Source organism: Aspergillus ochraceoroseus, assembly GCF_002846915.1.
Source record: "Aspergillus ochraceoroseus IBT 24754 chromosome Unknown P175scaffold_7, whole genome shotgun sequence".
NCBI classification, from domain to species: Eukaryota; Fungi; Ascomycota; class Eurotiomycetes; order Eurotiales; family Aspergillaceae; genus Aspergillus; species Aspergillus ochraceoroseus.
The window spans coordinates 586,872-602,363 of NW_024468482.1; the positions used below are offsets into that span (position 1 = coordinate 586,872).

General features: G+C 49.2%; 3 protein-coding genes across 3 annotated transcripts; 2 read left to right on the forward strand and 1 right to left on the reverse strand.

The window, feature by feature from the left end:
- Positions 1-3,166: 3,166 nt before the first annotated feature.
- On the reverse strand, positions 3,167-6,438 carry P175DRAFT_0443443 (tyrosine protein kinase SWE1; the record flags this gene model as incomplete). Its single annotated transcript, XM_040894179.1, has 2 exons — positions 3,167-3,904; positions 3,958-6,438. 2 exons carry the CDS (start codon positions 6,436-6,438, stop codon positions 3,167-3,169), a joined length of 3,219 nt encoding a protein of 1,072 aa, XP_040750027.1.
- A 544-nt stretch (positions 6,439-6,982) lies between these two features.
- Positions 6,983-7,315, forward strand: P175DRAFT_0534381 (uncharacterized protein; the record flags this gene model as incomplete). The annotated part of the gene is made up of 1 exon (XM_040900137.1): positions 6,983-7,315. One exon carries the CDS (start codon positions 6,983-6,985, stop codon positions 7,313-7,315), a length of 333 nt encoding a protein of 110 aa, XP_040750028.1.
- Positions 7,316-13,168: 5,853 nt separating this feature from the next.
- Positions 13,169-15,239, forward strand: P175DRAFT_0463389 (uncharacterized protein). Its single transcript, XM_040894815.1, has 2 exons — positions 13,169-14,153; positions 14,235-15,239. Exons 1-2 carry the CDS (start codon positions 13,288-13,290, stop codon positions 14,866-14,868), a joined length of 1,500 nt encoding a protein of 499 aa, XP_040750029.1. The 5' UTR covers positions 13,169-13,287; the 3' UTR covers positions 14,869-15,239.
- Positions 15,240-15,492: the final 253 nt, after the last annotated feature.

A 15,492-nucleotide genomic window follows, 5' to 3' on the forward strand; every position in this document is an offset into this window, starting at 1 on the left:
GAGTTTCAGGTCCGGTCGTGCCTTTGCAATGTCTTTCAACAGCCCACAAGCAATATCGGTAGGAACAGTCCGTTCGTGCGCCTCATCGATCATCAACGCGGAGTACTGGCTCAGGTCCGGCTCGGTCAGGAGCTCTCGGAGTAACATTCCATCAGTCATGTATTTGAGCACGGTCTTGTCACTGGTATTGTCCTCGAAACGGATCGAGTATCCGACTTCATTGCCCAATTTCACGCCCATTTCATCGGCCACACGAGCCGCAACACTCATGGCGGCAACCCGTCGTGGCTGAGTACAGGCAACCTTCATTCCATTCTTGGTATATCCTGCCTCATGTAGGTATTGCGGGAGCTGCGTCGTCTTTCCGGATCCTGTCTCACCGACAATGATCAGGACCTGATGGTCGTGAACCGCCTGGATGATTTCGTCCCGGAATTGGTAGATCGGTAGTTTCTTCCGGGTGTCCTCGATCGACTGGGCTTTCTTCTCCGCGGCGTCCAGCTGCTCCTGCAGCATGCGTTGCTCTTGGGTCATGAGCTTCCGAGAACCCTCCATTTTCGCATCCATGACGAAGTTAATCTTCTGCGAATCGTCAAACACATACTCGTAGTCTCCCTCATCCACGAACTCGGCGCGGTTGATCTGGGCCTTGGCCTTGGCCGTCTGCTCCAACTCCCATTCTTCGTGCTCCGTAATGAACTTCTCCTGGCCGTGTTCATCGCGATCCACGTATCGCTTGTAGAGCGCTTCCTCTTTCTTCTTGCGATCGATCTTGCCCTTTTCTGTGATATAGTCCTCGGGCATCATATATCCATCACGGTGGTCGTCAATGCGCAGTCGCTCTTCAGCAATCCGAAGCACTTCACGGTTGCGCGCGAATTCCTCCTTCTCCCTCCGGGTGAGGCTCGGGTTCTCGCGCAGCTCAGCCGTCTCCTCCGCCACCTGCTTGCGCAGCAGAGCCAACCGCTCCGTCTCACGCTTCTTGAGATACTCCTGGCGCGAGCGCAATCGAAGATCCGGCATCGCGGCCGCTCTGGCCGACGCATCATCCGCCAGCGCTCGTCGTCGCGCAGCCTCGCCGTCTCTCGTCCTATCCTCCACAATCTTCTTATTGCGACTATCATCCTTCTTCGCCAACCGCTTCGCAAACTCGTCTCGTTCCTCCAAATCCCGCTTGCGCTCCCGTTCCATCTTTTCCTCGGGATCCAGATTCGCCGCCGAACTAGTCGTCGACCGCGGAGAAGCAGACCCATCCTCCAATCTCGTCCTCTTCGACGGAGACTCCTGGAACCCCCCCCTTCCTTCCTCATCCCCAACCAAGTCCTCCTCAGGAATCTCCTCATCACCCCAGCGGTCCTCGAAATCATCCACCTCCCGCCGTCGTAATTTCTTGGTCCGATACCGATCTCGATCCTTCCTCTCATCATCGCCACTCCTCTCCCGCTCCCGCTTCCGACCGCTATCCCCGTCTTTCTCCCACCGACTCTGACTTTCACCCGTTCCACGCTCCCGCGAACGCTCCCGATCCTTTGTATCCCGACTCCGCTTCTTCCTGTCCCGATCTGATTCCACGTTCCGCGGGCCCAGCGCACCATCACCCAAATCCTCATCCATATCTAAAAGAGTATACTTCTTTGTCTGAGTTCTCGCGGAGGAAGCAGAAGCAGTCGCGCCATTCCCACGCTCCTTTTCCACAGTACTACCAGCACCTGTAGTAGTAGTAGTAGTAGTAGTGGTGGTGGTGGTGGTGGTGGTGGCGGCGACGGTAGCGGCCCGCTTGCCCACCCGGCGATAAAGCTCCGCGCAAAACACCCCGATCTCGTCGGCATTCCCATCTAAAAACGGGTCCAGTTTATCTTGTAGTGAGGAGGCGGATCTTGCGGAGCCGGCCGTGGCAAGAACGAAATCAACGACGGTGGGATCGGACGCGTTGGTGAGGCGGAGGAGGGAGTCGGAAACAAATGTGCGGTGGTCCATTTTGAGAGTCCGGGTCGGGTTGCTTGGGGGATGTACGTTACGAGAAAGAAAGATGAGATGGACCGATTGATTGATGTGGCTGTCGATTTGATTCGCATGCGACGACGGCCTAGGTGACGGACGGCTGGGTGGAAGGTGGAGATTATTCTCGCGCGCGCACCGCGTGTGCTGCCCTTGTTTCTGAATTGATTATGCAAAATCACTCATTTTTGAGGGGGTGTGCCAATGATAAAACAGTAATGAGGAGGTGTTGACAGGTCGGTTGTTGGGAGTTGCAGATGCAGAAGAAAACCGCCCAAGTCGATGCCAAGAAAAAGATCCCGTGGCGATCTCCAATTTTACCATCCATACAGAATATAATATAATATACACCGGTATATAACTACAATCAAGTTCAATTCTAGTCAACATCAAAACTGGGCGTCCAGAATGTTCCCATCCATTCAATAGTCTAAATCACAAACATTACTGTGATCAAGCCCGCTTGATCACACATCCTCTTTTCCGGGTCCGTCAAGGAGGTCGGTCATATAAAATGCAAGGAAACAGCTTCAAGAGGAAAGTTACAGCTGAAAAACAAAGCATCACTCTCAGCGTACTCCAACATATGGATAAAGGATATACTACATCATGGAACCCCTTAAGCGCAAAAAAAAAAAAAAAAAAAAAAAAAAAATAACCCAGTGAATGCAAGGAAGTGATATTGCGAAATCCAACCACAGAGGAAATATAGATACATAGCGTGAAGAAACCCAAGCACCGAGGCTAAATTGGTGGTACAAAAGAAAAGAAAAACAAAAAACAAAAAAAACAAAGGAAATGTTGAAAAGAGTGTGGAACTTTCCATAGACGGGAAAGTGGTCGGATGTAAGCCAAGAGGAGTCGGTTCAAACACAATGTGGAGGAGAGAGATATCGCAAAATAGAAGAGGAGAAAAATTAAGAACATCCAGAGTCACTTTATGATCTCCGATTCCTTGTTCCAATTAGATAGGCATACCCGTATGTTGCGTTGCACATTATACGCCCCCTTCCATAAAAGCAAGTCACTGTGTGGGGAGTCGGTAGAGAGAATAAACGTCAAAATCAATGCCCGGTTGGCCGCTTGAACGCCGTCGTTAGATGGTATTGTACGAGAAAGAGAAATCACCAACTCCGTCCAAATGCAATAATATGTCAAGTCGTATTAATTAAACGTCGATCATTTCGGCATCTTCCGCGAGGACATCATCCGCAGGACCCCAGTTGCCCTCATAAACGGTGGCCCCAGCCCGGCGTCGAGACGCAACGAACTGAACACCGAAGGTCTCCAGAACTTGATCGGCCGTGGGTCGATCTCGTGGCTCTGGGGAAATCATCCACCGCACAATCCCGTCGAGGGCCTGTTCGTGGGTGGCGTCGACCATAAACGCGGGAGGGTCAACAAGTTCACTGGTCCGAGTGAATGGAACCGCCCTTCGTTCGGTGTCGGGCTTGTGCGCCCCAAAGAAGCCGGGTACACTAAAATCATCGTCCCCAAAGTCGGACGCACATAATTCCTCGAAGGATGGCTCCTCCGAAATGGGGTTTCCGGACGCATCACGGAAGATAGTGGATTCGGAACTCCAGGTGAGGCTTGGGACATCGCTCATGTCACCGTTGCGGAGTTTCTGCCATGAAAGACCGTTGTCGGGGAGCTCGACATTACCAGCGATTTCAAACATGATTAAACCCAGAGAGAATATGTCTGCTGGTTTATCGTACCGGCCCATCAAGATCTCTGGGCCAATATATTCACGATCACCTTCGCCTTCGATACCATCTTCAGCGGGCCAGCGAGCAGCCATGCCAAAATCAGCAATCTTCAGAACTCCCTCAAACGTGATCAGGATATTAGCCGGTTTCAGATCCAGATGAATAAATCCAGAATCATGGATTTGTTTCAAGCCCTGCTCTCATTGTTAGACCTACTGTGGAGAGGGGATTCAGAGGAACAACGTACCATGGATAACTCGAGTAAAATTTTCCAAATCCTGAAGTCATCTAACCTAGCCTTAAGTCCGACCTGGGCGAGGAAAACGTCCAAGCTACCTTCCTCGCAAAATTCGGTTTGGATGTAAAGGTGCCCGTGGTCTTCCCAGCTATCCATAAAGTTGATGATATGGTCCGAATTGGTGAGGGCCTTTAATGCGTCAACCTCACGAATGCGACGTTCACGATCCTTGAGGCCTGAGTACGGCTGTTTGGATTTTTTAACCGCCCACACCTGGTCAGGCAATGCTCGAGGGGACCGCGGTGTCGTAGAGAATATCGACGACAGAGACATCTCGTTGGGCTGGGAGACACGATAGACCTGGGAAAACTCCCCAGTACCAACCAGCTCAACACTCTCAAATCGGGACGTCAGGCTAGAATCCACGTCTGGGGCATGGTGGATGTTCAGAGGGAGGCTATGTCGTTTCCCTGATTGAAAGAATGAGTCACGCGGGCCAGTGGGAGTGGCTGGCAGGTTGAAGGAATTCAGGTCGGATTTCATTGCTTGCTGATCGTTAAGGGCCGAAATGGATAGGCCACTGGGGTCCGGAGGATAGAGGTGTTCCCGGGGTGTACGGGGAGACCCACGGAGAAACCGATCATGTAGCGGGCTCGAATTTGTACCTCGAGCTTCAGCTAATCGCTCAAGAGAAGCAATCTGTGAAGCTGTAGGTGGGTAAGTTCGAGAGGGGAAGAATGATTGTTTGGTAGGAGTTGGAGGAAAGTCCAACTCGCTAAGCGTTTGGCCATCCTGTCGATTAGACGGCGACTGGGTCTGCATCCCATCATCACCATCTATGCTGGCAAAACTTCCACGCCGCGAAATACCCGGCCTATTGAATGAATTGCCAAAAATACCCATACCCCGCGCAAAAGGACCCAATTTGGGTCTTGTGTTTGTTGGATTGAATGGGGAGGGAGGGGGCATATCTATCGAACTGTTGAACCCCGAGTTCTCTAGAGATCGCTCGGGTTGGGTCTTGTGCGCCGTAGGGAAGAGGCTCACAGGTCGCTTACACGGGGTCTCGGGCATGTTCTTGTTAAAAGCAAGCAGATTCTGAGGGTCCTCAGCGTTGCGATTTTTCTTGGATATGAGGCCTGTTGACATAAAGGCTGCCGGCAGAGGCTTGACTAATTTGTAGTTTTCGGGTGTAGCGAATGAGTCGGTAGAAGATGTCGAGTCCTCGCGGGTGAGATGGCGGGCAGCAGTGGGTCGAGTGGCCCCCGCTGGAAGAGACTTGGAAAAATTGAAGACCCCGCGAGGGCGGTCACTCTTTTGAAGGGGCTCCTGAGTTGGAGAATCATCTACCAGACTGGAGCTGGATGAAGATTGTGTGATTGTCCTGGACAGTGGATGGGCGGCGGGACGCGATGGAGCAGTGCCAGCTCCAAGCGAGGAGAACAAAGAGCTTCCTGGGTTGGGCCGGGAAGAAAACAGGGTTTCTCCGTTTGGTTGGAAGAGAGTATTATCCAAGGACATGCGCGGGTGAACCGTGAGAGGTGTGCCAGCATCAGAGACCTCAGAGTCCCCCATAGCCCTGGCTCGAGAGAAGAGTGAACGATCACTGGAGCGCTGTTGGACGGTGGATCGTCGTAGAGAGGATGAGCGTCTTGGAATAGTTGCAAAGGGACTGAATGGAGGGGTAGTCGTGGGAAAAGATAACTCATCCTTCTCCAAGGGAGACTCAGTCGTTGTCGGAACCTCCGGTGTTGAGCTCTCGCTGTCAAATATGCTGAATTCCTCGGAAAGATTAGGCGCATGGACACTCCGCCTTTTTGCTGAAGGACTGCCTCGCGATGCCCGATCCAGGTTCATGATCCCGTCGCTTCGTTTCAACGGGCTGACCGTTACATAGGTGCCGAATGTTCCACTTCGCCGCTTCTCAATCCTCGACAATGTTGGGCGAGGTGCCACGGTACCGTCGGCGCATGTGGGTGTATCGCTAGAACAGATCCCTGTGCCAGCACTCACTTCATCTGGTGAAGTGCTAATTCCCGAATTCGTGGGTGAGTTCTCCACCCCGAGATTTGCGGGAATCCCCTGTGAAAGTTTCGCGTTTCCTTGGTCGGTTGAGATGTTGAGAGCGCGTTTGACCGGACTTCGAGGCGATGTACGCGTCCGGCGCATAGCAGGTCTCGAAATTTTGGCACTTGGTGGATATGGGATAGCGAAGGGGGACTGATGGGACGAGCTGGGAAAGAGTACAAAGTTACTCTGGGCCGGCCTTCGCGACGGGGACAGAGGAGATGAAACGTAGGGTGTGTTTTTGGATGGAGACTGGTTGCGCGAGGCTAGAAGGGAGAAATTGGAACTCTTTGACGGTGAGCGGGAAAATGATCGACGAAGTTGCCGAATGGCCGAGTTCGCATCGATATGGTGAATTCCTGAGTGTGAGGGCAAATGGAGAGTGCCGCCCGCATCACGGTGTGGTGAGAAGGTCGCAACCATGATTGTAACTCTTTGGCGATCCGATCGAGAAGAATATTGCGGTCGAGATGTCGAAATAGTGTTGTCAAATGGTGAAGTGAATGTGAAGAGCTGAATGTGTGGACGATTCAAGTCAAACGGTACGTACGGGATTGCGCGCAATCCACGACACGGGGGGCTGGCGCTGGTCTCCGGACCCGCGACAAGGTAATCACAACAAAGGCTGGTTTGGTAAGTACAGCCTACGGCAGCCCTCTCTATTCCCCTTGTAATGAGCCTGTCAGAGAGTAAGGAGGAAGAGTCCGGGGGTATTGGAATGTTAACAAAAGTATAGTAGACACCAGTTATTTGTGTCAAGGCAAAACAAGTGAGCAAAGCGGCGCGAGCTATGGATTGACATCACCAGCCTGGTATGTGCCCGAGAAGTTCCAAAAGGCTACCTGGTGATGTTTCCATGCACTCTTGATGAGTGAGAGGGACCTCCGAGCAACCCAATCACCCAGCCACGCGCTTGAAACACCGTCTCGTCTTTGCAGCGATTCGGACGAAACTGGATCGATAAGGAATGTTTCAGGATGTCAACAAAAAACGTCAAAACAGGCAGGCGCGACGCGAAGATGCAGGAGCGAGTGAGGATGAGAACAGGCGTGGCGAGGACAAGGTGAAACTCCAGGAAACCCAGCAAGACCCGCGACAATTTCCGATGCGCGAGGAGGAAGCAACAGCGGCGGCTGTTGCAGAGAGGAGGCGAATAGGATTCGATCGCAGGAGAGAAGCAGCCAGCAGTCTGTCTGTCTGTCTGTGTCTCCCTTCCGTCTCCCTTTCTTTAAAACCCGGGATGAACGGGGCGGTTCAGGCAGACACCGGCGAACAGGCGCGCAAGGGGTTGATAGTTTGAGGCTTGCCCCCCTCCAAAAAAAGAACCGGCCAGACAGCCACGCGAAGAGGGAATAATCGAAGACAAGGCCAGACGAAGGAAGGGATGAACGGATGGATGGATAGGAAGAGGGGCTGCTGCCGATGGAACGGAAGTTGCGGTATGCAGAGGCACGCAAGCCCTCACTGGAGAAAATCGCCAGAGGAATTTATTTCCCTTACGAGTGTGCTGATTCGGGGAGGAGGGGTGGATGGTGGTGGTTAAACTTTGGATAGGAAGTTGAGGTATAAGAGAGAATAATTAGTCGAGCCTAGGTGGATGAAAGGGGAGGTTATCGCCACATGGAGAGAGATACGAAAGGGGTCTCTTTTAGGATCAAAAAAAAAAGGTGACACTTTGTGCCTGAGTGACATCCAACATGGCGCTCACAGGCCTTTCGTTGGTTGTAAGAGTGAGTGAGTGGCCAATCCCCAGGCGGGACTTCGATGCGGTTCTTTTCGCACGCGCAATTGTCGCGTCGTTTGTTGTTGACTCGGGGCTGTTTTGGGTTTAGTGCGGTCACCCTCACGCGTCATTTTTATTTTTCTCGATCATACGATACAAAACATACAAACATACTGTTATTTATACGTGTACGGATAGCAGGATACCTTAAGGACTTAAGGAAATACTACTACTATAGTACTATAGAGTTCATTTACTCTTCTCTATCCCAAATCTTTCGATTAGGACCATGATGGAAATGTCAGGTTGGTTCATAGTCCTACTACCACACTGGCAGTGCAGAGTAGATGGAAAGACCATACAATACCCTATCGATAATATTGATAAGACACGCGGGGGGGTTGATCTGAATTCACCCTTGCATGTGCTCCAAATTTATTACTGATACAGAGTACATATTACCGATTATTGTTTACTCGCCACTGTTTATACCTTAGTCACTCAACATCGGCCTGATAGTATGATAATCCTACTAGTAGCCTCATCTTCCCATAATTAGGTTCGAACCTTTCCAATAACCCAAAATATAATAAGTAAATAATAATAATAATAATAGTAATAGTAATAGTAATAGTAAAAGGTTCTCAAGACATTCATCGACAGGGGACAATCCCAGCCTGAAAGTTACCCGGTTTGTAGTATGGATTCCCACGTAGTTAGTTGTATACCTACAGGACAACGTGTCGTGTGTGATATTCTACAACTACTAGGTACTAGGTACTAACAGTACTACAAGTAAAAGCAGTAGTAGGAGAAGGAGTACATGCATGGTCCAACCCCTCAGTTCCACGTGTGGCGCATTCTCGACGTGTCCAAAATATCGTCATCTTGATCGGCTGCTCTAACCATCCCTTGATAATCAATCCGGATTTTTGGTCATCTCGCTGCTGCACGGAGTCCTGCGTGCCGCTCTATACAGGACTGTCTGTTTATACACCTGAGGCTCTTCCATGATCTTCCGTCCTCTATTTGGCTGGTTTACATATACTGTTGTAAAACTGTGCTGTGCTGGGGTTCAGCCCATTTATATGCCCATAATATATTCATCCCCATGTGTGTATATATATATGTAGTAGTAGTAGTAGTATATATTTTACATAAGTCTAGGAACAAAACACATTTGTGTCTGGTGAAATTTACCTCATTCGCCTTTTCTATATCACTACAATTCAATAATTAAGCAGATCGCCAGTATTGACTCGGTTCACCCTTGATTCCAGAACCAATCTATCGAGATCCAATTCAACCTTAAAAAAGACCACCAAGTAACTGGCTAACTAGTCAGTCAATCACTAGGACGGAGTAGTAACCGGGTACTCGTAGTTGGTAGATAGTTAGTCTGATAGCCAAGATAATGATTAAAGATACTACCTAGGTAGTTAATTGCTCTGTCCATGCATGCAGGCATACATAAACTTTGAATGTTTATAGTTACTTTGGTCTAGTAGAATGTACACGTATTTGGCACATTTACTCCATTGTCGCCCTTACACCGCATCTTAATCTCACTTCATAACTAGTCGATATCCATCAACGTACGGAGTAGATTGGAGCGGATTTTTCTTCCTCTTCCCTGGGATCCGTCTCCTGCCTACAGAGGAAGTAGATGCCGGAATCTAATCTCCTAGGAAGACTGTCGGCTGTCGGCTGGATATGACAGGTCACCCTACCGAAGAAGTGGCTGGGGTTGAGTTGCACCCTCCTGCACGGGATTGGAATCTATTTACCCAGCTGGAATCCGGTTTTGTGGCCGATACAACGGTGCCACTATCCTATCTGGGATCTGGGTTGATTGGTGGGGAGAATGAATGTCTTCTGCGATTTGCATTGGGTTACCTAATGTGCCGAAAGTCGTAACTAACTATGTAGACCGGCAAGCAGCATTTTCGAATATCGTGAACCCTTGCAGGATGATAACCCTAAGAAGGATGGATGGATAATCTTCCAAGGTTGTTGCTGGCATTGACTTGGAATAAGCAGCGGCTAAGGTACCCCCCGTTTCCCTCCGTATCCAGAACAAAAAAAATTAAGAGGAAATGACCGGAAGGAACTTGACTGCTTGTATACGAGTGGCAGGCAGTTGAAAGTTCTTGTGTGAGTCTGAGTCGAAAAAGTAACTAAGCAAACCACACGGATGGCAAACAGTCGTTCAATCAAGAGCTTCATGTTTCTTCTTGATTCCAGTAGGCTTGAATATGTCATTCATGACAGGAAGCAAGGGAATACCACTGCTGGGACACTTCTGGTTGATTCTCTAGTCCTGCCAGAACTCGCGGATGAATATGTCAAGCCAAATACTGAACCGAACTCAAGTCACATAATAGTCTGCAGGCACAAAGCAAAAAACAAAGACTTCTCGCAGCAAGGGCTAACGTGATGAAAAAGGCTCTCAAGATGGACGGCATGAGGCATTTGTAGTGAGGATTGACTCGAAGGCAGGAGAGGGGTGAGAATATATAGGAATTCCGTGGCTCTACCTATTATTCCCTAGAAGTCGTGAGATGGCTTTGATGATCGTAATTCTAGACATGTGTGGTTTTGTAGTAGTCTGTCAGGATCATCGCTGGTAGAAGTGAGACCAGGAAGAGTTTTCAACGTAGTTTTTGATGCAAAATGTACTTGTTCCTAACTCATGGTTTGTAGAGGCTTCTCAAGAAGCACAAAACTCTCTCTAAATGCTGCCCACTCGCTACTTATGATTATGGCAAATTGATATCCATACTAGGAGGAATATTAGGGGGATGTCTTTCAACCAGCTGCAAGCAAGATCTAGAGTCAGTGAACGACACTCAATCAAGGACTTGACATTTATTTATCTAGCTCAAAACCTATACAGTATGGCCATGGCCTCAAAGGGTCGATAGTCAAGGAGAATCAAGCAATATGTAATAAGTTCTTCGGAATATTGTATTCTTTTGACATACGCTCATGGACACGATCCTAAGATCCAACCTGCAAGTAGTAAGGGTATCCTGCTATAGTCTTCCCCCTTTAAAGGAGCAGACTTCAAAACTGGGGTACAGCCTTCATCCATGTATTGCAGATGTGGGTAGAGCAATCATGATTTTTGCTTCATGGGCCAGGGTGCGATATACCCTCATGCTAGGCGTGATATATGAGGTCCTATGTCGAGTTCATTGCTTCGGCAAAAACCTTGAAATCCGATCTCATTCCTATAGGTGCGAAGAATGTTATCTGCAAACTGAACCAGTTGTACTATCCGCGATAAAGTTCTCTTTGGGTTCCGTAGAGAGACCCGATGTGGCCGATTCAAGGCACGTTTGATGGGGCAGCCCTGACGCTGCTGAGATCTAAGTTTATCCTCGCATGCCTTACCCCTCGTCAATTGATTTTCCCGAGCAGCAGGCAGGGCGTTTGCTTCGATCTGATTATAAATGTCTGCATCTTGGTTGGCTAAGATGCAAGATGCAGCCTTAGCTCCTAACCCTCAGTAGGTACTCTGTACAGCGTAGGCAGAACCCACCTGAAAACGCTGAGCATCCGTTCTACGGACTGAATGAATAGCGAGAAGACGAGGCAGTGAGTAAGATGACCATCAAAATGGGAGGTTACTGAGTGGGTTTCTTTCCCTTCTATCTCCAAATATTCTATTTCACTCTGCACCTTTATCCGTATACGGAAAGTGATGGCTTGGTATTAACCTGGGCGAAACTATCGAGTATCACACCTGCTTAAATTCTCAGGGTAAACTGTCTATCTTATTCTTTTTCCTAATTCTGGCTGGTATCTCGAAGTCTCAGATCTCCCCACTAGAGCTCTTTTTTTTTTTGTCTGAGGGGTTAGTAGATTATAAATTCAATAACAAACCTGGGGAGGAATCAAAAGGAAACACAGTAAATGGGACTGGGATCTCAGTGGTAATAGAGGAGAGAAAGCCAGAGAGCCATGAAACCAAGATCCCTTCTCCAAACCACGTCCCTCAGAAATAGGTAGGAATACCCAAGCTCAGGATGAGAATGAAGCAAATACCTAAAAGTGGAGAACTTTGATTAGCCTCTATGTGAGTAAGAGTGTGCACACTGTACATAGTTATGATTCGGTGATAGGTGAAGAAACACTCTGCCGGGCATCCTGGGACTAGGAAATGAAACATATAACCGGGCAGAATAGAGGGTAAGAGACAAAAGCAAATGAATCCCAGTATCAAAAGGTTGAGTTCCACTTATGCATCGAAGAAAGCAGGGACGCATCTTCTTCCCTCCGTCAACCCGTCTTTCATGCCTGGACGAGTTTACCCCGCCGTTGCCCATCATATTAGGCCTGGCATGGGAACGTGGGTATTTATGAAGCAGTCCGTTGAACTAACCTGGACGATATCCTCCTCTCCACCCGAAAGAAGAAAGAAGAGGCACAAGCGAGGAGGTTCCGGTGGTGTATTTCTAGACATGTAAGTGACTGCCCAGTTACATCCAGAATACCTCACTCACACATTGAGCATCTGAATACCCTCCGTGAGCCCAGTCTCCACAATTATTATTATTATTGCCTACCACTGAGCAATTGCATTGGTTAGTCACGAAAGCTTTAGCGTTCTTTTCCCGACATCGGGCGAGAGCGGATCTAATCTAAGCGTCCATCATCCCACCTGCACGTATCACCGACCAGAAAGGTCAAGCAAGAGCAGGGGGGGGGGGAAACTGTTCAGACTGCGGGGCTCTGGCCGAAATCTCCCCCTCCAGATGGCTTTTTCTGCGGATTCTTGAACACTTGGTCTTCTAGATGAGCTCCATCTTCGCTTCAAACCGACGGCAGTGGAACCTGCATCTCTCTCGCTCTCGCTCTCTCTCTCTCTCTGGTGGCGTGTCTTCGGCACAATGCCTTTGAAAGTGAAACTCTACGGACGTCATCAACCGAATTCTTTATTTTGCCAGTTTTATACTTTGTGACTACGAGTGGTGTGGGAGGAGGAGGAGTCTAAAAAGCCCATAGTAACTAGTACGAGTTTCTCCATGCATAAAGCCCTGATTGAACAGGTATCAGAGACTTTCCCTACTACCCTCACTCTCCCCATCGAACCACCAGAATAATCATAATGGTATTAAACCATCTTTCGTCATTTTCCCTCTGCTGGTGGAACCAATGGACTATCAAGTACGCCATTCACGGCCCGCTGTCAGAAGAAGAACCACCACCTGGATCCGTTGCGTTATTCTTGTACTGTCGGTGTTTTGTTTTCGGGTTGGAAATTTTCATTTTTCAATTTATTTATTTTTCATTATTAAATCATGGATTATTTTCGAGCTCTAGTCGTCCCTGTTCCTCGACGTTTCTTCCCTCCCTAGACATATATAACTGGTTGGTTCCCTTCATCTGTCTCCAAAGATCTTAACTCAAGAATATCCCCTCTGGTTTTTTTTTTTTTCAATTTTTTATTTTCTCTTCAATTTTAGATCTCGAGGCTATATCCTTTTTCCCTTCGTGTATCTTTTATACTCTCCTATAGACTTTCTTTTTTATATTTTGCTTCAATGGAACCCGTGGAGCGGAAGCCGGAGATTGGCTTCCAGAGCTATCGCAAGATGCCTCTTACACAGCAGCGCGACCCCCAGCGGTTGAGACCAACTCCTCAGGATGAGCTTCACGATCTCCTCTGTGTGGGGTTTGGACCTGCGTCACTAGCAATTGCAATTGCGTTGCACGATTCCCTGGATCCGCGTCTGAACAGCTCTGCCCCGACTTCCGACTGGCAGCCCAAGGTTTGCTTCGTGGAGCGCCAGAAACAGTTCGCATGGCACTCTGGCATGCTGGTTCCTGGTGCGAAAATGCAGATTTCGTTCATTAAAGATCTAGCGACCCTCCGTGACCCCCGGAGTAGCTTCACCTTCCTCAATTACCTTCACCGGAAGGACCGCCTGATCCACTTCACCAATCTGGGCACCTTCCTCCCGGCTCGGTTGGAGTTTGAAGACTACATGCGGTGGTGTGCACAGCAATTCTCCGATATCGTGTCCTATGGAGAGGAGGTCATCGAGGTGGTCCCGGGGAAGATGGACCAGAGCAACTCGGTGGTGGACTACTTCACCGTGCGATCCCGAAATGTGGAAACCGGCGAGGTCACCTCCCGAAATGCGCGCAAGGTCGTGGTGGCAATTGGAGGAACCGCGAAACTCCCAGCAGAGCTACCTCAGGACCCCCGAATCATGCATTCCTCCAAGTACTGCACGACTCTACCGGCCTTGCTCAAGGATACTCAGGAACCCTACAACATTGCCGTCCTGGGAAGCGGCCAGAGTGCCGCTGAGATCTTCCAGAACCTCCAGAAACGCTACCCTAACTCACGAACCACTCTTATTATGAGGGATACCGCTATGCGACCTAGCGATGACTCTCCTTTGTAAGTTTCCTTTTTCAGGATCCAATCCCCCCTCCCCCCCCCTTTTTTTTTTTCCTTTCTTACGGTAGCTGATAACCCTAGCGTGAATGAGCTCTTCAACCCTGAGCGAGTCGACAAGTTCTACGGGATGTCTACCGAGGAACGACAGCGTTCCCTCAAGGCTGACAAAGCTACGAACTACAGCGTTGTCCGACTCGAACTGATCGAGGAAATCTTCAACGATATGTATCTCCAGCGCGTCAAGAACCCTGACGAGACCCAATGGCAGCACCGTATCCTCCCCGGCCGCAAGATCACCCGCATCGAACATCATGGACCCAAGAGCCGAATGCGGGTTCATGTCAAGGCCGTGAAGGAGGGCAATGACAGCATTGTCGGCGACGGCAAGGAGGTTCTGGAGGTGGATGCGCTCATGGTGGCGACAGGCTACTTCCGCAACGCCCACGAGCAGCTTCTCAGCCAGGTGCAGCACCTGCGACCGGCGGGGCAGGATCGGTGGACCCCGACCCGAACCTACCAGGTTGAAATGGACCGGAGCAAGGTCAGCTCGGAGGCCGGAATCTGGTTGCAAGGTTGCAATGAGCAGACACATGGACTAAGCGACAGTCTACTTTCCGTTTTGGCCGCGCGAGGTGGAGAGATGGTGGAATCGATCTTTGGAGAACAGCTGGAAAGCGCGGCGGTGCCGGACACCAGATTCCGTGCTATGCTGTAAGAGAAATACCAAAGTGGGAAAAAAAAAAAAGAGAGAGAAAAATAAAAGGCTGGATCGAGGCCCCCGCTTGGTTAATGCTCTAACATAGTAGTAATGATTGCGCTGGATACACCCACCGGGGAATGGAGAGAGAGAGAGAGAGAGAAAGACCTAAAACTAGCCAGGGGAATATTTCGTACTCTCTGTATTTTTTTTTTTTTCTTGTTTTTTATTTATTGGTCGGGATGTTTATATTTTTTTCTTGTTATTCTGTCATATATACCTACTCCATATGGTTCCTATACTATTTACCCCCCTATGCGCGTGCGATTTGATTGATTCCATTTTGATAGACGAGGCCGAGAAATGTGCAGACTTAGTTTATTCACTCCTATAATGATTTCTTTATTTCATCCAGCCTTTTTTTTTTTTTTTTTTTTTCGGGAAAGAAACGTACGTACCTACTCGGTATTACTCTTGCTCACTTCTGCAGACCATGATTTATTAGCCGGCCCGACCCACCCACCAGGATTCCAGCGCCCAAATACCATGCATACGCCAAGGACAATATCGAAACGGGCTGTTGCTGATGAAGATCCTACGGAGTAGTTACCCATCAGTGAAGCGATGATTCGTATGGACCCC